Below are 22,264 nucleotides of genomic sequence, written 5' to 3'. Positions count from 1 at the left end.
GTGGTGAAGTGAGTCCAGTTCTGTGAGTTTGTCCTCAAACAGTGTAGATCATGCTCTTTTTTTTTTTTTTTTATAGGGGTTTTATGTATTTGCTTTTCAACTTACTTTTTGTTTGAACTTAATCATATCTGTGTGTAAATACATAGATACATACACAGATAGGCAAACATCATGGGAAGACCAAAGAGGATTCTTAATGATCTGATTTGTTTGAGAGTGTATGATCTTTTACTGCATTCTGCAGAGATTCCAGCAAACCCTTAGGTTTTGCAAAAATATTGGTAGCTCTGTGGATTAGCCTTGTTCTGGAAAACTGAGGGACTGGAGAGAATTCCTCCCAGCATTACAGCAAGTTACTGCTGTGAATACTGCTTCTGGAAGTCTCACAGGCCTAGTTCAAACTGTGTTTTGAATGCTTAAAGCCTCAACTGTCTTTTATTGACCCTTGTGCTAACACCCAGATGGCCATCTGCTTTGTGAGAAGGTATTAAGGCAGTCATCTGGGGACACAATCATTAAGAAGGAAAGGAGGAACTTCTCTACTGATAACTACTTTGAGCTACATTTCTACCTTTTTGACTGTTTTTCATAGGAACTTGGCCTATACCAGAAAAGAAACCACTGCAGTAGTTCAGGAAAGTGTCTTAATTTTCGGCAGTCAATTCAGCAGTTAATTTTTTGTGAACTAGTCAAAAGTATTTTGCAGGATCAGCCAGTGAATTAACAAACTATTTACCTAATGAAAAACAGTAAAGTTGGATCATGTTGTTTGCAGTCAGTGACAGCGGTACAACCAGTCTTTTTGCTGTGCTTTAGTTGTTTCAGTTTTTCACTGAAACCTGGAATTGATTTTCCAGTGCAAAAATAATGTCCTCAGATGAATTTGGTATGCTTTGTACTTGGCAATTTTACTGCATCCGTGCCTTGATCACAATGCTACCATTTGGAGTAAGAGACCTTTTAGAATTTATGTATGCATTTTTGGAGAATTTCTTCAAAGATATAAACTGATTCATTAGTGTGCCACGTGTGCAGTTTGTTTACTTCCTTTAATACTATGGCTTGCCTTTTCCAAACTCTTTTGTAGCCAGATCTGTGTTGACAGAGCTGATCAACCTGCAGGACTTCACTGCCATTCTGCTGTACTCCACTATTCCTGTAGCTAAGAGAGTGAAATCTTTGCTGAAGTAGAGTAAATCTTTGCATAAGTTATCTGTAGAGGTTCATGTGGCAGTGCAGCTGGGTGTAGTGTAAAGTCTCAAGCACATGTTGTTGTTTCTCCTTACCTTACAGCTGGTGGTGGTTTTATTTGTTCAAGTCTGTCTGTTTACATCCATGACTGTGACACCATATTGGTGTATTTGAGGCTGTTCTGTCACTTCCAAGAAGTCACTGCAGCTATATTTGTGCTTTCTGAAAACTGCATTTGACCAAAGTAGTACAGCAAATGCACAGATTTCCTCTCATAGCTCATCTAAATGAGAAACTTATGTATTGCATTTAGAATGTTTCAACACCTTAGGATGATTCTCTTTGGTCTCTTTAGATACAGCGCTATAACACTCAGCTAAAAAATCTATTTAGTGTTTTAAACTATGAACGAACTGTAAACACCAGTATCATTGGCTCTTCAGTATTCGGGAGAGATGATATCTACAGGAAGTGGAAGGAGTTTGTTACAAAGGTTTTTGAATCAGGTGGTGAAATGCCTCATTTCTACTTTGTAAAGGTATGCCTATTCTAATCCTGCGTTCAGACTAACTTCTCAAAGGTGGCTACTGCAGATTTTTTTTATAGCTGCGATCCATGTGCATAACTACTTCTTTCTCATAGTTGGTTTTTGTGCATACCTAATATATGCTGGCTTGTTTGTTTGCTTTTCCTGAAGTATGGCTTCCTTTACTTTGGTATTTTTATTCATTTCTCTGTCATGCAACAGCTCTTGCTTCTAGACATGCGCTGTGCTTCTGCAGTTACATTTACTTGGCTATGATGATGGGACATACATACGAACTTAAATAGGCTTTTAGGGTCATTTTCCTAAGTAAAAAACAGGAAAAAAGTCCTATGTGCATCTACACAAATTCAGTGTCTCTTCTATCTCCAAACGTTGATGTCTCTTGAAAATAAATACCTGAAGTATAAAGCATGTCCAAAAAAATCTATTCTACCACTTTAAATAATTCACTTATGGAAAAATCTCTTTTTTTTTTTGAAGGAGCGTTTTCTTAACTCTTGTGTTAAGTAATAGCTAGCAGGCTATTGCTATTGAGTTGAAGTGATTAATATAAAGTTATACAGCTTATGTATAATATAGCGGGGCTCCTACCTCATGGTCTTGTACATCAATTGTCATGTCCCAAAATTGTTTTCAGCTATTATCTTTAAAGACAAAGGATCATGTCATTGACACAGTTCTTGATAAGTTTTTGCTTCTTCAGAACGCCTTGAATTGTGACTATGGCAAATAAATGCAAAGTTAAGATCATAGTATGAGATTTAGAAAAAGCAAAACATCTAGATTTACATTCTTCCAAAAGTCTAAGATGTCAAGATCATAATTATATAGAGAGGAGAAGGTTTCTTAAAATAATAAGTGTATAAAAATTTCAGCAATAAACTTCAGTGGAATGTAATATTTAAGGCTGCGTATGCAACTTTCAGTATGGTAGCTTTTGTGTCCATTAGTATCTAATCATGAAAAGAAGTGCTACACAGTACAGATGACTATAGGGACTGCTGTACCATTTTCTGCTAGTAACAGGCACTGTACTAAAACTGAGTTTGGTTGTCCCCTGCAGGGGAAAACTCACTGATGACTGAGGAAAGAGTCTTCAGATAAGAAATGAGTTTGCTTGTCACGTATTTAATAAATAACGTTGTAATTTCATTCCTATGTGATGCTTCAGTTTTTGTTATATACTACAATAGTTATTTTTTCCCTATATTGTCACAGTGATATTGATGAACATCAAAGATATTGAAACATAAGATACAGAATGTAATGGAAGATTCTTTTCCTATTTCAGGGTGATGTATCCAGAGCTTTTGATACCATTCCTCACAAGAAACTTGTGGAAGTGATATCACAGGTCTTGAAACCTGAGAGCCAAACTGTCTATGGAATAAGGTGGTATGCAGTGATTATGATTACCCCAACTGGAAAAGCCAGGAAACTCTATAAGAGACATGTATGACTTGCTCATTTCTTTTAATTACTGCTGTTGCTATATTTCTGTTCAAGGAATATATTTGTAGCTTTTTTTGTCTGAATGTGAATTAGGTAATTACTTCAGAAAACCTTCATTTTGATGGTGTTGGAAATTTCCTGGAGGGAACAAAGATGTTTCTTACTCTTCAGTGTTAGTAAGGGTAAAGATAAATGAAGATAGGTGAGGGTGAAATTTCATTTTAACAGTACCAGACTTATTTGGTTTAAAATAATGCAGTAAAACAGGCCCCTTCACTTAGTAAATTTCATCTGCTACTGAGTATTCTATTGCTGTTGTCATTTTTTTTAATATTAAATATACAGGTTTCTACTTTTGAGGATTTTATTCCAGACATGAAGCAGTTTGTGTCCAAGCTTCAAGAGAGAACTTCATTACGAAATGCAATAGTAGTTGAACAGGTAAATATTATCTTAGAATCGTTTGAGTTGGAAGAGACATTTAAGGGTCATGTAGTCCAACTTCCCTGCAAGAACAGGAATACCTACAGCAGATCAGGGTGCTCAGAGCTCTGTCCAGCCTGACCTTGAGTGTCTCAAGGGATGGGGCATCCACCACGTCTTTGGGCAATCTGTTCCAGTGCCTCACCATGCTTATTGTAAAAAAACTTCCTTATATCCAATCTAAATTTCCCCTCTTTTAGTTCGAGTCACTCCTCCCCAGATTAGGAGGGTTCTTCTCAACTGAAAGAGAAAGCTATGTTAAGTAGATGAAGATTGCTGGGTTTTATGTGGTTTTTTTTTTTTGGTTATTTTTAGATGAATGTATGCATTTATATGGTGACTCCACTTGTGTTCTAGTTACTCAGGACCTTCTTTAGACAGATTTTTGGCATCTCTTACCTGGTGTTTCTAGCAGGCTTTCAGGGGATTTAGTGCCTCAGGCAGGAACTCTGGTGATATGTAATTCTAGACTTCTCTCAGATTTTCTCATTGGTGTCTTAAACTTTGATTTGAACCACTATGTTCTTTTCTTTTCCCTTTTCTTATGAATTCCATTATTTATTGCAACAGTTTTCCAGTGAAGTAAATAAGTATTCTGACATGCACTATGTCCAAAAAGCACACAACTAAGAATGTGAAAAGTGTGTTCTAAGCTAAGTAACTAGGGAAATAGATAAAGCATTTTGAATAGCAAGCCTCACTTAATAGAGAAATGACTTGAAAAAAATGATCTTAATTATTTCCTTACAAGGTTGCTAAGAATAAACTTTTCTTTGCAGGAGTTAGTGCATTACAATACAAGATGAACTCTTTTTTGGTTGTTTGTTTGGAGAGATACCTTGCTAAGTTAAAGAATGAATGAAAATTACATGAATTTTACATTTGCTCCAGCTAGTGCTATTACCAGAAGCAAGCACCTTTCTGTTGCTTAGCTGACATGCTTTAGAGAACTGTATTAATTCTAAATAACGTTTGTTCTTAAGACTTACTTCAGTAAAAGGAGTGTGATGAAGTGTAGAGGTAGATGATGCAGTCAGTTTCCAAATACGTTCTATTGCTTGGCATCATGGTGTTCCATGATAACAATATACAAAATCATGAGCCACAGATGACCAGACAGTAGCTTCCACTGCTCTAAATGAAACTTCTGTTACATGTTTTTGACACAAAAGACTTAATATAATTGCGTAGGCTGTCATGCATGGAGTCACTGGGGGGAGAGATGTAATTTGTAGTAGAACTGGTAAGAGGGTGTTATCTGTACTTGCAGAATAGCAGAAGTTAAAAAGGGTAGAACATGACCAAAAGAGGGGAGGTATCATGAACTGTGTTAAGCCAATATAATATTTAAGCACTTTTAAAGGCATTTTATATTTGTTAATATACAATTTTCCAAACATAACACTAATCAAAACAGTTTTTTTTTCCTGAAGTAAAACCTAAAAAAAAAAAAAAAACCCAAACCAACCCTGTTACTCATTTGTTGGCTGACAGTTGCTTTTTAGAGTATATATTCAGATTTTAATTTTAGATGTTTGCTTTGTTTCTTACCTTAGAGATTTTTACTAAACTGTTACAGTCTAATTCTTCAGGTAAGCTAATACGTATATTTTCAATCTATACTTTATTTTTTAGTTTCAGCACATTTCTAAAGTACAATTTTGGTTTTGTTTTGTCCCATTTCTAGTGCTTAACTTTTAATGAGAACAGTTCCACCCTGTTTACTTTCTTTCTTCAAATGTTACATAATAACATCCTGGAGATTGGGCACAGGTAAAAAATAAAATCATGTAAATTTGTGAAGTGTGGAGTTTTTTCTGTTGTTTATTTAGTTGGTTGGTTTGTTTTTTCTGCTTAACAGGATGCCTTTATTGGCTCAGAGAATTTCTGTTAGATATCTTCTAAAGAATTTTATTTCATGTTAATTTGAAATCTGTTTTGGAATTTAATTTATGCCTTAAAAAAAGCTGAACTGTTTGGATTCATTTACATTTGAATAATTGAGTTTAAAAAGTTTCTTTCTCATGCAGATGATACTAATTATTCACAGACTGCTTCATTCTGTAGATACATAACCTTCATTTAGAGCTTCAGATGTTATTCAAAAGAATGTTGAAATCCACAGAGATGACCACAGAATCAAGGAGATATCCAAGCAGTAGTGCTAAAGCCTTGTTAGTCTGTAGTACAAAATAAAACCTTTTCTCCATGGCCTTGCTCTTCGGCAAGTTGCAATAAAAATGTAAAATAGTAGCATTAAGAATTAAAATGACTGGCAACTCCAAAATTAGGAATCTGTTGTTACAGAGGAGGATGAAATGAAAATTTCTTGCATTGCTAGAAATACTGATCTGCTATTCAGCTTTTGCCTCTAGGTGGCACATGTCTACCAAGTGTAGAAACCACTTGCAAACAGGATCTTTATTTCTGAATTCCAAGTGAGGTCTGTTAGGACGACTAGGTTCTTGCTGTTGAGAGGCTAGCTTTATTTTACAGTAGTTAAACTCGTTGGACTGAGAGAGGAGAAAACAGGTTTCAAGGAGGCGAATGAAGAGCATTTGTAGGGTTTTCTAGCATTATAACAGTTAAGTGAGGAAATAATTGCAGTTTGTAGTAGAGGTCTTAAAAAAAAAAAATAGCTGGATTGTAGAAAACAATATTGTATCCCTTAACAGGCATTCATCAAGAATTTCCCTAAAAGTAAAGAGTAGTATTTATTTGTTTAAAAAACAAACAACAGCAACAACAAAACAAACAAGGAAATATATTGCATAGTCATTCTATGATTCTATAATAAGCACATCAAATGGCCTGATTTAAATTACTTCACATACTTAAACACTTTTACTCTGGCTTATGGGTCTGAAACAAATGCTTTAAGAAAACAGGATTTGACAGTGGTAAATTTTGTATTTGAATTTTATGTGGATATTTGTTGCTTGAGGGAAAAGTTAGAAATTCTCAATTTCAGAATCTGCTTGAATTCAGCTCCTGTTGTAGATGAGCACTATGAGCTTCAGTGTTTGAATTTTTAGTGAGTGCTTGCTGGTAATTGCTTGGATGATAATTAAAAATAAATGTATAGTTTGAAAGATGAATCGTGAACTTTACATTTCTTGTAGAAGAGTAGTTGTAAAGCAATGCAAGACTAACAATTACGAAGCTTAGACGAAGTGTGACTCTGAAGCTTCTTTTGTAAAGGAAAAAGCATTGTGGATTGATTTCGTTTATAAATTCCTTTCATTTAATGACACTTGTCTACCAGAGTTTCCTAATAAGAAGGAAGGATGTGTTTTAGTGCATTCTGGTTTAAGTTCAGCAGTGGGGGGGGAAAAATTTTTTTTGGAGCCAAGTCTAGACTCTTAGAGAAAAGAAAAACTGAGGTAAGGTTAACTAGCAGGCTTTCAGCTGCTTTATTACTGAAACTTCTATGTAATACTTGATGTTGTTAAGTATATGTTTGATGACTACTGGAGTCTTGTTGCATGTTTTGATATTTTTTTTGTCTTTTATTCTTTTCTAGGTACTATATACAGTGCTCTGGAATCCCACAGGGCTCCATTTTGTCAACCTTACTTTGCAGCTTATGCTACGGAGACATGGAAAACAAATTACTCTGTGGGATCCAGAAGGATGGGTAGGAAGTTTTGGGTGCTTTTTGTTGTGTACTCTGTTATGGTATTGTATAGTGTTTATATGTTTTCTCTTAAGTTTAATTTTGAATTTCAAGAATTTTCAGCTCTCCAGCAGAAGCATGGTAAACTCAAAGATCTCTGTAGATGTAGTGTCACAGAAACTGTTTTAGAGGGAATTTCCTTATTTGTCATATGATTGGGAAGAAAAGAGATGAAGAGTTCCTAGATGTGAGTGTGGATGACTTCTTACAAAGAGCACAGTATTTTGGGATGCTTTAAAAGCATGTTTGTTCTTGTACTACGAGTCACATTGGTCTTCTAACATCTTCCATGCCCTACATGTGCTTGGTTCTTAGGAGCTTTGCTGAAAGTTCGTATGGTGAAAACTCTGCTTTTTCATTAACAGTAAGAAATACAGCATCCTTTTTACCTCCCTGTGAATTGATAGTCAGATGAATCTCAGATTTATAGGCATGAGCTAGGCATTGGTGAGTCCCCTGAAGCTTATTCCTGTTCACATCTCTCTCTGTTCCTGTGAATTCTGTCCAAAACAAGATAAACGTAGTGTGTAGAAGTACTCTGTGTAAGTGCACCAGTCTGGTGCCTCTTCTTGGGAGGCTCTCTGGATAATGGAAAGCCTCAGAATATTAAATATCTTCCTACACAAGTAATAGTTCTTTTTGATAAGCATTAGTGTGCTGTGATGGTGGGATTCTGAAAAGCTACTTTTTTGCTTCTGAAGGACCCAGTTTATACATGCTGAACTTAAGAAACCAAGATTCAGAAGAGTGCACATAAAGAGTTTTATGTAGCAGCTGTATATGTTGCAGTTCTTAGAATATTACATGTGTCTGTTTAATGATTTTGATTTTGATAGTTTCATTTCGCCTTTAAACATAACATCTCCTTCTCCCAACAAACAAACAGCAACAGTGGAAAAAAAAAAAAACTGCAAAAAAACCCCAACCAGCTGGCTATTGGATAGACGAAGGTATATCTGTTCTGATCATTGTGATGACATAGTCTCCTTTTTAAAGTGGGACTGGAAAAGATCATCTCCAGAGCTTCCTTTCTATGATCTGTCTGTTAACAGGATTCATTGGAAAAATATGAACAAGTTTGGGATGTGTATTCTATTTAAAAGAAAATTTCAGCCTTTATAATGGTATGCTTTTTGTAAAACCATAGAATTCCTTGGGTTGGAAAAGACCTTGAAAATCATCAAGTCCAACCACAACCTAACCATACTACCATAACTCTAACAACCCTCTGCTAAATCATGTCCCTGAGCACCACATCCAAATGGTTTTTAAACACATCCAGGGATGGTGACTCAACCACCTCCCTGGGGAGCCTATTCCAGTGCTTAACAACCCTTTCTGTAAAGAAGTTTTTCCTAATAACCAACCTAAACTTACCCTTGTGCAACTTGAGGCCATTTCCCCTTTCCTGTTGCCTGTCAGCAGTGAGAAGAGACCAACCCCGCTCTCACTGTAAGCACCTTTCAGGTATTTGAAGAGCACAACAAGGCCTCCCCTCAGCCTCCTCTTCCCCAGACTGAACAGCCCCCGTTCCTTCAGTCTCTCCTCATAGGGCATATTCTCCAAGCCCTTCACAAGCCTTATTGCCCTTCTTTGGACCTGCTCCAGCGCCTCAGTGTCCTTTCTGTACTGAGGTGCCCAAAACTGAACACAGTGTCTGACTGTTTTACATTCAAGTTGTAGCTTCACAGACTACTACATGTGAAATGAAGATGGAGTTATAGAACATAAAGTATCTCATCTTTGCCTGTGTACCTGCTACTAAGCCTCTCTTCCTTGCCTTATACTCTAGAATACTGCAAGTCTCCCTTGGAAGGATGTAAAACACTACATCCAAGAAGCTAGTGTGGAGCAGCTTGCGTGCTGGAGACTGCTGTCATGTTTCACATAGTCAGCTACTTTACTTTTTTGTCTTTTTTTTTCTGCTCAGTTGCTTTTTAAGGAAAAAGCAGAATTGAGAATTTCTTCATGAGACCTGATTTGGAAATTATGTTGGCCTCTACTTTCTTGTGTATTGAAACAAGCAAATTATTGCTCTTAGGAGTATGACAAAGATTTGAAAGGATTATGTATCCAAAACTTTAATGACATTTTATTCTTGATTACAGAGTCCTAATACGTCTTATTGATGACTTTTTGCTGGTTACGCCACATTTAATGCAGGCAAGAACTTTTCTAAGGTATGACATTAAAAAAATATTCTTTATAGTAATAAGCATTAACACCTTTTAGGTCATTTACTTTGATCTCCTTTATACATCTGTGTACATGTAGATGGATTTGATTTTATGGATTAATAATCAAGGCATACTTTTGGAGGCCTTGCTGGTGGCCTGTACCTAGGAAAATTTTAACAGCTACATTGTTGACTGTAAACTTAAAAGCTGTTGCAGCTCAAATGATCAGAGATTCCTCCTTTGGTTTAAATTCTGGGCCTAATTCCTGAATTTTATACTTCTGGCAGCAATGAGTAACGTAGGCCAAGCCAAAGAAGCTAACAGTTCTCTTTTATGACTGTTTTCCCACAAATATTCAAAAGGCGTTTTAGTTTCATCCTTGAAATGGTTTTTATTGAACAGACCTGCTGCTACTTGCTATCCCTGGGGAAAGAATGCAACTGTGTTGCTATATTGCTAAGAATTTTCTGATCATTAATAATCTGGGGTGAATATTTGAAGATACCGATAGCATGGCAGCATGCAACTTGTACAGAAGTTTTCAAACAATAATTCTTTAGAGTGCTGCAAAACTACCTTAAAAAAAAAAAAAATAGGCCCTGTTCGAGATTATTGGTTACTGTGGATCTGAACACACAGTCAGTATCCAAGAAGACTTGTTCTGATGTCAGAGCTCTTTTGTTCAAGGATCCAGCGGAGAGGTCTTGAAGGAAATCTTAACATCTGCAGTGCAGTCAGTTGCATCATGGTTTTCATAGCCAGAAAGGTACAGCTCTGTTGTGACCCTACAAGGTAATGAGGAAGTCAGTTAAGTAGAGTTTGAAGCACTAATTTTCCTGAGTAGTGAAATGGTGTACCTCAGAGATTTCATTAGTCCTCAGTTCTGTTTCAGAACAAAAGGAAATTTCTGGGTATGTGTGAATCTGTGTTTCTGGAAATAAGTCGAACCCATAGGCTGAGGTTGCCTCAAAGCCATTAATCCCTATAATAGCTTTCCAATATATATATATATATGTATGTATATATCACTCACGTTAGTATTGCAGATATTCTCCTACTTGCGTGTTATGTGTTAGCTTGTTCACAAGCTGTGTTGGTTTTCTGAACACAGGTAGCCTCCTCTATGGAAGATCCTCTTTCTGCATCTACCTGTAGGTCCTGTGAACTCTCTGCAACAAAGGAAGCAGTGGCAGTTTTCCTAACATAGTGTTAGAAGTGAGGGACTCGAGAAATTCATTCTGAGGAGACAATGTTTTGACTATTACTTCCCATCAATAAAAGTCTACCTCTTCCTCTCCCCTTTTAAAAGCACGAAGCCTGCACTTGAATAAATCACCAAATAAGACAAACTGCTGCTTGTCCATGAGATGATACTGCTGACCCAATGTGTGATAATTCTATGGTAGGTAATCAGCAGGCCTACTGGCAATAAAAAGATACTTAGGGAAAACCTTGTTGAAGAAAGTTCAAGATTTTTCATCAGATAAGTGAATTTCCTGTTATCTAGATCATCCTTCTTTTCGTGAACTTTCAGAAACAATAATTCTTCATCCATCATCTTTTTCTAGTGATGTCTGAGAGTTTGGTTTATGCAGCTGGTCTCAAGTATTTAAAATACTAAGTTTTCCATTGGCATTGACCTGCAAAAGCTTTTCTTCTCCATCCACTAAACTTTTAATTCATTTGCCTGCATTGACTTCAGTTTTGTGTATTTCTAGTTGAGTTCATTAACCTTAACAGCTGTTTCTCTTCATTACTGGGTTTGCTCTTTTATGCAAAGCTGTATGCATCATGCAGCATGGTGTTGTTTTTTGTGTTGTTTTTTCTTTTTTTTTTTTTTTGTGGGTGCTTAGGCTAACCGTTTTTATCTGTTTTAGGACTATAGCAGCAGGTATTCCTGAGTATGGCTTTTTAATAAATGCCAAGAAGACTGTGGTGAATTTTCCTGTTGATGATATCCCGGGATGTTCCAAGTTCAAACATCTGCCAGATTGTCGTTTGATCTCATGGTGTGGTTTATTATTGGATGTGCAGACACTTGAGGTTTATTGTGATTACTCCAGGTAAATGGTTGTATGTTCCAGCATCAGCTTTACAGTATGTTATACACAGTGTGAAAAACAAGAGAGTGTCTTGTAAATAGTATAGTTGAATTAACTGCAAAATACATTTTACAATTCTTTTTCTTATACAGCCGTTTAAACTTTTTTTTTTTGTGATGCTTCCTTCATTACATCCTGGTGGAATACATATACATTTTATTCCATATACCACATGGTGACTACATGCTTTTTGAGAACTGTGATTTGATCAGCTCAGTTTAACTTCCTTTGCAGTTAGTATAAGTACATTTATTATTCTGGATTCACATTGTATCCAGCTTTCTACAAGAAGTACTATTGCAAGAATACAGGTTGGAATTCATTTTCTATACACTAGAGGGACTAGTAGTTCTTTAAGCTCCAGAGGCGTTTACTCTGACGTACCTCAGGTGTTAGCATAGGGAAGATGTAACCTGCCTTTAAACCAGCAACATGGGCGTACACACGGAGCAGTCTTAACAAAGCAGCATAAAACTCAGAATGTATCCTGCTGAAAAACTTTATAGGCACTTTGAAAGGACCCCTAGAGATGGCATTAGACATTTCTCAAAGCTTAACAGAAAATAACTTCAAACTGGAGGATAATATTGTAGTTTTGTCTATAAACAGCCCAATGAATACATTCAAGTGAGAAATGAGAAGGAGGTTTTGCATTGCCAGAATGGTGAGATTCTTCAACTGTCTTCCAAAAGAGAAAAGTTTTGTCAATTAATATGAGATAAGGAGAGGGAATGTGTGACTTTTTGTTAGTTTGTTTAACAACAGAAGAAACAGTTTATGTTGCTGATGACATTGGTGTTCATGGTCTGGGAGGCACTAAACAGAGAAGCCGTTTGTTATGGGGTGATCTCCTTGCTTTAGATAAGATTGACTTCAGTAATTGCAATCCTAAGGTTGTTGCGCCAAGGTAAACTTAGCTTCTGCTTGCATGGATCACAGAATATAACTTGGTTATTGCTGAAGTCAGTTTAAAGGTTGTTGGTGGCAGTGATGGTGGTGTTTTAAATAACTGGAAATGATTCTGTTCTAAGGTTCTGAAGTAATTCCCTAGACGATAGCCTTAATGCCACAATGTCCTGTCGGTTTCTAGTTTGAATTTTGTTATAGTCATCTTTTTGTTCTTGGCTTATTGATTTGGAGGCAGTTTCTCTAAGATGAGAAGTTAAATGAGCTTTATTTCACAGAATTTAATTCAGTCTGTTAGCCCATGGAGTCTGATTATTGTTTTTTTTCCTTCTAGTTATGCCTTTACTTCTATCAGATCAAGTCTTTCCTTCAATTCAAGTAGAATAGCTGGAAAAAACATGAAATGCAAATTGACTGCAGTCCTCAAACTGAAATGCCATCCTTTACTTCTTGACTTAAAGGTGAGACTATGGAAATGGATGTTTGTAAAAAAAAAAAAATGTTCATTAGTGATAAACAGCATTAAACAGCATTGAGTACTAACAAAAGAGATGATTTGGAAAGGTTACACGCTTAACTTTGAACTCTTGGCATTGACTAAATGTGGGGTCTCGGCATCTTCCAGAGCGAGCCTTCTGTTCTGAGCCTATTGTTGCTTGGGTACATAATAGAAATAATGGAAGTATAGCATAAAATGTTTTTTTCTCTGCATCTCTAAATCATCTTTTGCTGTTGAACTCGTACAAAAGATATGGTAAGACAAAAATATTCTTTTGGCTCTGTTTCTGTTCTGTTCCAGATCAACAGCCTTCAGACAGTTCTAATTAACATCTACAAGATATTTTTACTTCAGGCTTACAGGTAGGTCATTGCCTCTTGCAGTAATTCTGAATGTTCCGTGACACTGTCTTGACACACAGCAGCTATTAGCAAAATACATACCATAAATGTGTGCATTGTTAAATGTCAGTAGAAAGTCACATAATTGTGTCTTAAGACTGTTCTTGCATAATACTGGATTCAGGATAGAGATGATGTTAGTATGTGTGTTTAAATGACATTTTGCCAAGTTAATCTTCAATATCCCTGGGTGTTTACGGCTGACTTCAAAACAAACTGTTCTTCTTGCTCTAGGAGCAATGAGAAGCAGGTTATATTGAGATTATATTTAGAACTTTGTATCCATTAAAATCATCTGGAACTTTGACCTGTATGGCTTTGCATTAAGTGGGGTTTCATTCTTCCAAGTTAACTCTGATTTTTTTAGCTGCTGATAATGTCTTAATTGCTTCTTAACGGGTAAAAATGTTATTGACTTGTGAGCTTTTCTTTACTAGCAGAAAAAGTAAGCACTATAAACAAGGATGAAGGGAAAGAAATCAGAGCTGGTAAGGAGGTTGGGAGGAAAAAAAAAAAGTAAACTCTGCACCAAAAACTGTGCATGATTGGCTGTACTGAGTAAAACAGGAAGATCCTGGGTCTAAAGAATAGCATAAAGGTTGAGTAGTACCCTGCTTCACAGGTCTAAAATCCTTTTTATTCATAATTTTTGCTGGTTGCTTATGTTATTACCATAGGATTGTCGTGCACTGAAAGTATTTTTCTGTTCAACACAACCCTAGCAATGAAAAAGAAGATAATATACTTGTGTTGATACTGTTTTCTGGTTGAGTTTATTAAGCCTGTTTATCAGCTTCTGAATGCCAAACAAGGAAAAGGTCAGTTTCTTATTTGTTCTGATTGTGAATAAAGAGATAATCCATTAGGAGCTTTTGTTGTTTATTGTTTTAACACGGAAAGAGCATAAGAATTGTTTGTAAATAGGGAAACATCAGGTGTTACTATTTTGCTAGAGTTCTGCATGGGAAGTGACACTTGAGTGTTTTTTCTTAAATTCAGCTTGTTCTGCATCAACTCACCTGTATCATTCCCTATATCATTATCCAAGAAGTGTAACTGGACTTGTCTACTTCAGCACTGATACCTTAAAATCTTTTAAATACTTTTTTGTGACTGACTCATGATTTTCTGTGATGATGCACGCAATTGATTAAAGTTACTTCTGTCCGATGCTACAATGTAACACTTCAACTAATAAAACACCACTATAACATTACATTAGAATACCTTTTACGAAGACTTCCACCATAATAACAGTGAGAACTCTGTGACCCAGTGCAGTAATATTGTTTATCCTTTAAACGTTTTAAAGTAAATACTTCAAATTTCAAGTATTTCAGAATTTCTTGAGGTAATTATACTTTTGCTGTGTTAATTTAATAAATTGAGTGTTACATTTCCAAAGAATTACCAAAAAGAAAAAAAAAAAAATCAATGTTGTATATATTGAATAAAACCAGTATGATCAGGGTTGTATTTTCAGAGCTGGGAGCAAAGGAAAAAAGCCAACAGGTTTAAAATACATCCAAGCTATGGTGTAAAGGAGCATACTATATAATTAATTTCCATAGAACTGACTTCTAGATAGACAAAGGAGTGAGGATCCTGGTCTGTGGGGTACTACATCACTTGGAGGTCTGTTTTCCTGAAGAACAAGATTTGTTGTTGTTAAGTTTGTTTTTGTTTCTTTTTCCCTCACCTTCCTCTCTCCCTCTTGCGTGTGCTCTCTAGCCCAGTGGTTTGTGATGTGAGACTGATGAGGATGTGAGTTTAACTTTCCCTCATCACAAGACATTCGTTGTACTCAGAAGAGAATTCTCTTACTGAGGGAGATGTCTTCAACCTCTCTTCACCACTGAATTTACAAAGAAACATCTTAAGCCTGACACTGCAGGAATTTGTATATAAGAGACTTTCTCATGCTAACGGTGTTTATTTGGCTAAAGGCTGTTAGGTGCTTTTAAGTGTGGTGTAGTGCCTAAGGTACATAATGATAATTTCACTTGAAATAGCAAATGGCTTGTGAATAAATAGGCTGTTGTTTGTTTTTTATTTGAACAGGTTCCATGCCTGTGTTCTTCAGCTTCCATTCAACCAGAAAGTTAGGAATAATCCTGATTTCTTCCTAAGGATCATCTCTGATACTGCTTCATGCTGCTACTTTATCCTGAAAGCTAAAAATCCAGGTATAGTGTCCTAGTGGCAATGAAGTAGCATTTTTTCAATTTACATTTTAAGGTAAATAAATAGTCCTGAATGTGTAGCCCTTTTGGTTTTATAGAAAGAAGTGGGAAGGGTCATTTGTACTTCTGAATACGTGTAATTTTCAGTGTCTTCTTGTTCTGTCTCTAGGGGTTTCTTTAGGTAGCAAAGATGCATCTGGCATGTTCCCTTTTGAGGCAGCAGAATGGCTGTGCTACCATGCCTTCATTGTCAAACTGTCCAACCACAAAGTTATTTACAAATGCTTACTTAAGCCCCTTAAAGTCTGTAAGTATTCGATTACTTTTACATTTTAAATATGGTTTTCATAAAATCTTGCATTCTAATGTTTTTTTTTAAGTTTTATTATCATACAGTGTTGTTTTAAAATGTACTATAACAAGCTTTCTGTTCTTAATCAAATCAATTAACTTTAAGTAGGCAAATTAAAATAGGATGTTTTTCAGCGTTTTGTATTCTAGAACCTTGTTCTTAAGGGACATCTATTGTTATTTGACACTCATAATGCTTGTACAGTTCAAAAACCTTAGTATGATTGTGTTGATCGTATTGACCAACTAAAATACAAAGGCTCGAATTTCTATTATTAAACAATGTAGGTAAACTCCAACAAAATAATTTCTTCCCACAGTGTACACTCTTACTCCCAAAGGAGTCATTGGGGACATTTTGAAACACTGTATTTTAAGTTCTGTCACGTTTCTGGAAATCAGATAGCATGTGTGGATGTCAGAGAAGCTGTGACATCACAGCTGTTGCTACTCAGGTGTGTTCCTCTAAAGCAGAGTTAGCTTTGTATATCTGTATGGCACAGCGATCTGTAGCATAGAGATAACTAAGACTAGTAATAGCACCTGTGTTGACTCAACAACTGTATTTTTTTTGTTGTATTTTTGGAGCTTGTATCAGCTATATAAAAACTGTCGCCGCTGTGGGATGGTGTTGTTTGACAGAAGTTGATATGAACTTCATTTTTCACTCATGTCCCTACACATGCCTTTCCATTACTCTCCTTGGAAATCAATATTGAGCTCATGGGCTTTGGGGAGGAGGTCTTTCCCAGTGTTCCGAAACCTGTTAAATATCAACGTCAGTGGCTTGTCAGTACAAGTTAAAATCATTCTTCAGAGTTAAGTATTTAAAGCATAGTTACTGTTTAACATCTCTCCTATTATTACCAGTTGGGAAAGGAACAAGAGTCTTTCCTTATCATGATAAGATATAAACACACCATCTATCTCCTTTCCAAATACAGAACAAATGTTTATTGAGCACTTGTGCCTTTCTGCACCACTGACAATTTTACCAACCCTGTTTAGGTAACAGACTTAAACTGTTGCTAGGATTTTACATGTTCTTTCTATCTTTGAAAAATCCTTTTTATTGTCTTTAATTTTGTTGGCCATAGACTTCGATGACATTCTGTGTTTCAAAACTGATATGTCATGTTAAAAATAAATAGAGCAAAGCTCTTAAATCTTAAGTCTCCAAAATTTACCCCCCTAAGGGTGTCTTTTCAGGTAGCTTTACAAGGGAGCACAGTGGGGAGGACTGCTGTAGCCACAATTAGAGAAAAAGGTGTTTTCTCCATGAAATTCTTTTTCCTCTTTTTGCTTATGGCTATTCTAAGTGTAGACTACTTCAATGCCATATCTGAAAGTAAAGGAGGAATACCTTCTTCCTGTAGATAAATATCACCAGCTAGATAAGGACCTGTTCCATGTCCTTGGCGTTGTTTCAGTTAGGGTCTTTCAGAGTAACGCTGCTTTGACAGAACTTTTTTGGTGGATATAGTTACTGAGTAATTGGTCTTGTAGTTTTCTAAAAACTTTTAGAAGTCTTAGATAGGAGCAGTATTGCAAGGATGTACTGGGAGGAATGTACTCCTTGGTTTTCCATAGCTTGTTAATGTTTTAACATATGATTTTTTAACTGGCAATTGTCTGCTGTGTTTAAGAGTAGAAGAAGAGCAGCATGTTTTCCTATAGCCTTTTTATCTTCATATTCCAGGTGTTCTAGCTTTTTTTTATTGGATTAAGTTACTGTTGATTTCATGACTTACCAGCATTTTGCATAAGAACAAGTTGTTAGTTACCTGCAGTAGTAATACGTTGTCTTTGATGCTTTTGTAGATAAGATGCATCTGTTTGGGAAGATCCCAAGGGATACTATGGAACTGCTGAAGACGGTGACGGAACCATCGCTTTGTCAAGATTTCAAAACTATACTGGACTAAGGGATTAAGGTCTATTTCATAATCCTTCCAGGCTTAAAAATAAATGTTAAGTTTTTAGATTAATTTTCTCTGTAGATAATTTTGGTAGACTGATCTGAAAGCATCTCTACTTGAAAGTTTTCTTTTTTTTTTTTTTATGGGTACCACCCAATGACCTTTAAAAGAGTAGACTGTTTTGTTAACATCTTCATGTTTGTGTTTTTCTGTAAGTTCGAAGGCTGTTTGAAGTACAACCTGTGAACTTGACTCGATTTCCTTCAGTAATTCCTTTCTTCTTGGTGAAGACATATTTAACCTATCTGTATAAACAGATCAATATTTTTGCCAGTATTGTTTCTGAAGAACTGTTCTTTGATTTTTCTATTGCAGACAATTTTACAATAAATTGTCTACATAGTTGCAATAATGCATACTTGCCTCCAATACCTTTATTTTGTAGTAAGCTTCAACCCAATCCCACCCAACTTGGCATTGTCTTGAAATGCACTTATTGGTACAGGGAAAGTGCATTTCATGGCTGCGCCTAGCAAGATATGTGGGGTAAAGATTCTTTCACTTTGGAGAACACAGTCAAAATTTGTATGCCAAATCTGGGTATGTTCAACATGTTTAATATATTCTGAGAGTTTACAGAGATGTACAGAACAATGGTGATGTATTTATAACTACAAAAACAAGGGGAACCAGAGTTATTGATTAGATAATAGAAAAGTAATCTGCTTGGTATATTTGCATTTCCTGTTCTTTATTTAGGCTTATCTTTTGCTCCTTAATATTACTGAACTATTGTCTAGCCCTTATGTTGGCATGTTGTACAGGACTGAATTTTGCTCTTTGACTGCTCTGATAAACCTGCCCATGTGTCTTTTTTCTATAGGCTCCCATGTTGAATTTGCAATGCTGTAATGTCGAGTTATTTTATTAGAACAAATAAAATCTCTTGGCAGGGATGAGATTTAAGCACTTCAAGAACTTCCTGTGCTTCTGAGGAAGCTGTTACTTCCTGTGGCTATTTACTCCTCACTAAGTCTGTCTTCAGCTATGCATTCCTTCCTGTCTGCTGCTCTTTTCATCTTCTGCTATACTAATAAGATTTTATGTAGTTGCAGGTTGGTATAAATTTTGTTTCGTTACTGCACCGGCTCAATGCATTTTGTGTGTCATGTTGAAGAAGGCCTTGCTGGTGGGCAGCAGTAAGAATGAATGCGTGTTTATTTTGTCCTGGTCACTGTATTCTGGATGAACCTCCTGAGAAGGATGAGCCAAATAATTACCTGAGAATGGATAAGCACGCCTGCTGTGAAAGAACTGTGCAGGATAGGGGCTGGGGAAGTCTGAAAATTATCTCAGAAGCCAAGATCCTATAATGTGAATCCATGCTGAGAGGATGGGCTCTGTTCTGTGCTGAACAGCCACCTCAAGGCAGACTTTTGGGGTGATCAAAAGAGTGTCCTGGAAAACTGTGGTAAAAAAAAGACTGAAGCAGCAACTGTGCTGAAGTATTCCCTGTTTCTAAAAAGCATTGTAAAGAGGTGCGTTTGTGAGGACTAGAAGAAAAACTCTCTGCTTTCATCCAAGAGCATGGTGGTTATGGATAGGTTTGCTTCCAAAGTCTTTAAATGCAGACTTTTCTATGTGTACTGAGAAAGAAACATACCTTGTTTTAATTTTTTTTTTATGTTTAACTGTAATAGACTGAAGGTTTGTAATGTCTTTCAGCATGCTCCCTTCTAGAAGAGGTTGGGGTGTTTTTCCCCCTTGAAGCTCAGAACATCTGGGGTCCTATCTCCAGCTTCGTTGCTTCTTTATTCTGCTTCTACAGGATGTTCTAACTTGCAGATGTATTGCCAGGACTAGCCCATTTTTACTCTGTACCACAGCAGTGGCATATAAACTGACAAGGAAGTATCTCAGTTGAAGGTGTATTTTTGGAAAAAAATATGTGAAGTGTGGTGCAGTTTTCTGAGCTGATGTTTGCCTTTACGTGTAACTACTTTTGCAAATGGAAAATTGGAAACTGTACAAAATATGGATCTCTGTACTGTACTGGAATCTTGGTGCTACAGCTCAGGACTGATGGAGAAAATGCTGGGAATGCACGTTTAAGGAATAGATTTAACATAACAGTAGCATAGGCTTACTGCACTAAAATGATTGGTCCGCACCATTGAAAAGGAAGGTAGAAATATCCCTTAAAGCTACTTCTGCAATGAACTGTTTTAAAATAAATAGTGCAGTATATCACAGTGGTACAATATTTTCTACTGAACTGGTAGAAAGTTAGTATGTTAAACAGCAACTACTGACAGGAAACATCTTGGTGGATTGAGTAACTTTGGGCTGGAAATACTAAAGTAATTTGCTTAAGAGCATTCTGAACCTACAGTGTGAGTTTTCAACAATCATTGGAAAGCTGGGAAAAATTCAGGAGACTCTGTGGGTAAGGGGAAATGTTAAAATTGTTTCGATGTTTAGGAGAAGGTAAGTGGGAAGACTGAGAGCTAGGCCAGCCAATGTAACTGCACTCTGCAACCTATGCTCTGAGTCAATTTGTCAGAGATTTTATTTGGGATGCTCTGGGGAGGAAGTGTGGTTGGGATAATAGTGGTTTTTTACTCTCTCTGTGTAGAGCAGGAAGGGAGAAACTTGCCACAAACTCTTCTAGAGGAAGTTGAAGCATCAACATGCTTCAAAGGTATCCTCGCTGCTTCCTGTTGGAAAGGGATTTCAGACTGAATTTCAGTTTGAGGTAGGTATGAAATTTTGCAGTGTAGGGAAATGCTTGAGTTCCAGAAGGAGTATGGTCCTCTCTCCACAGATTTTTTCTGTCTGTTTTAGGATAATTTGGAAGCTTCCTCATTTCTGGTGCTGTTGCAATGCTCTTGCTGTGGCTTTTGTTTTGGGTTTTCATTTGTTTTGTATTAATAGATATGAGTTTGTATAACAAGCTCAAGGATCTTAGGGTTAGGAATTCTGTTATGGCTGAAGATCACAACGTCTGTAGCTGTGTCTCTTACCAATTTACCCTCAAAGAATTCAAGCTCTACTTACAGCCCAGCCCAAAGAATTCTATCCTCTTCTGTTCTATCCTAGGAAAAGACTTCTTCAGTTATGCTACTCAAGAGAAAGTCAGTCACACTATTTAAGGGAAAAAGTCCTCATAAGATACCATGCTTTCTATGAATAGGAGAGGGAGGATTGTAGCACCAAAATTTACTGAAATGAGGCTACAGTTCTAGCACAGGAAATTCAGAATAGATCACATCCAAAATGCACCAAGAACAGTAAGGCAGTGTTCCTGAAGGAGCTGTTTAGCAGATTTTCTACATGCCTACTTCAGCTAAACAGTAACCTAACCTTGTGCATTTCCCTGTCGTGAACTGTAGTTACTGGGACTGAAAAGTCCCTTCCCTTTGCCTCCTTTTGCAGACTGAAGTATCTGTCCAATGATCCATGAAGTCTGTCTGCAGGGGATCAAGAATGAGCAGCTCAGAAATCAAGGAGTTCAAAATTTCCACTGTCTGTGTCATGGCAGTGACTTGAGATGCATCCATAAGATTCAAGTCTATAAATCTATACAGTTTCATTATCTTCTCAGTTTTTGTCTATGTTATTTAGCTGCAGTTTTTGTTATGGACATATCTCTGACCAAATTCTTAAGCCTGATGACATACCCTGCATATATGATTTTAATGAACATCTATCTGTAATCAAATATGTGAATGTATATTGTACACTTTAATTAAAATTTCTATTTACATAGTTTTTATATGGATATATGCTCAAAATTGAAACAATTTTTATTGAGACCATTCTTTGTGGAAGTCCTTTTAGCTCATAACCTTTCAAACTTAATTTGTAACAGATAGCTAATTATCTGTTATGTTCCCTATTTCCCCATTTTTTTTTTCTATTATTTTATTGTCTGATGCCCCTAAGCTCACTTTTAGCAATTAACCCTTCTAAAAGCAGTCAGCACTTTGCAGAAGAATTATAAAAAATAGAAGTTCTGGCATTTTTGTTTCTATTTTAGTATTACAACAGGAGTAATGTCTCAAGCAGCCAAAGGCAGCAATACTGTTATTGATGTAACCAGGACTACAAGAGGGGCACATCCAGGGATAAGCTTTAGAGCCCAGGAGCAGGAAGGAGTCAGTGCCATGCACATGAGTGTTGTCAGATCTCTCCAACTCTTCTGTTAGAGCAAGTCATTATTTCCTATTCCTGCACACCTTGTCTCGCTAACAGAGAGATAGCGCTTTTAGTATTGCTTTGAGCTTTAGGTAGTAACCTTAGTGAGTGAGTAGGTTAAACTAGTTGTTATCAAGCTTCTGGCACATCTAGTGAGGGTTCGTGTGGTTGGGAAAAGCA

At 36.5% G+C, this 22,264-nt stretch overlaps 1 protein-coding gene across 8 annotated transcripts in view; it reads left to right on the top strand.

The window, feature by feature from the left end:
• The window catches only part of TERT (telomerase reverse transcriptase), a 42,092-nt gene extending 20,437 nt beyond the window's left edge, over positions 1–21,655 (top strand). For 3 of the 8 annotated variants that reach the window (XM_040684291.2, XM_040684328.2, XM_040684275.2), the window contains exons 5-17: positions 1,547–1,729; positions 3,030–3,191; positions 3,536–3,631; positions 5,230–5,265; positions 5,361–5,446; positions 7,197–7,310; positions 9,458–9,529; positions 11,404–11,589; positions 12,869–12,995; positions 13,334–13,395; positions 15,496–15,620; positions 15,787–15,924; positions 17,790–21,655. In XM_040684291.2, coding sequence (XP_040540225.1) covers positions 1,547–1,729; positions 3,030–3,191; positions 3,536–3,631; positions 5,230–5,265; positions 5,361–5,446; positions 7,197–7,310; positions 9,458–9,529; positions 11,404–11,589; positions 12,869–12,995; positions 13,334–13,395; positions 15,496–15,620; positions 15,787–15,924; positions 17,790–17,893 — 1,491 coding nt within the window. In that variant the 3' untranslated portion in view covers positions 17,894–21,655. Of the gene's footprint in view, positions 1–1,546; positions 1,730–3,029; positions 3,192–3,535; positions 3,632–5,229; positions 5,266–5,360; positions 5,447–7,196; positions 7,311–9,457; positions 9,530–10,835; positions 10,929–11,403; positions 11,590–12,868; positions 12,996–13,333; positions 13,396–15,495; positions 15,621–15,786; positions 15,925–17,789 lie in introns of those variants that run through there. The other 5 variants (XM_040684302.2, NM_001031007.2, XM_040684281.2 and 2 more) reach the window with 5 other exon arrangements.
• Positions 21,656–22,264: the final 609 nt, after the last annotated feature.

The sequence above is a fragment of the Gallus gallus genome, chromosome 2 (genome assembly GCF_016699485.2).
Source record: "Gallus gallus isolate bGalGal1 chromosome 2, bGalGal1.mat.broiler.GRCg7b, whole genome shotgun sequence".
Lineage (NCBI taxonomy): Eukaryota > Metazoa > Chordata > Aves > Galliformes > Phasianidae > Gallus > Gallus gallus.
The sequence above is the reverse complement of the archived record's forward strand: the minus strand, read 5'-3'. Positions and strand labels throughout refer to the sequence as shown.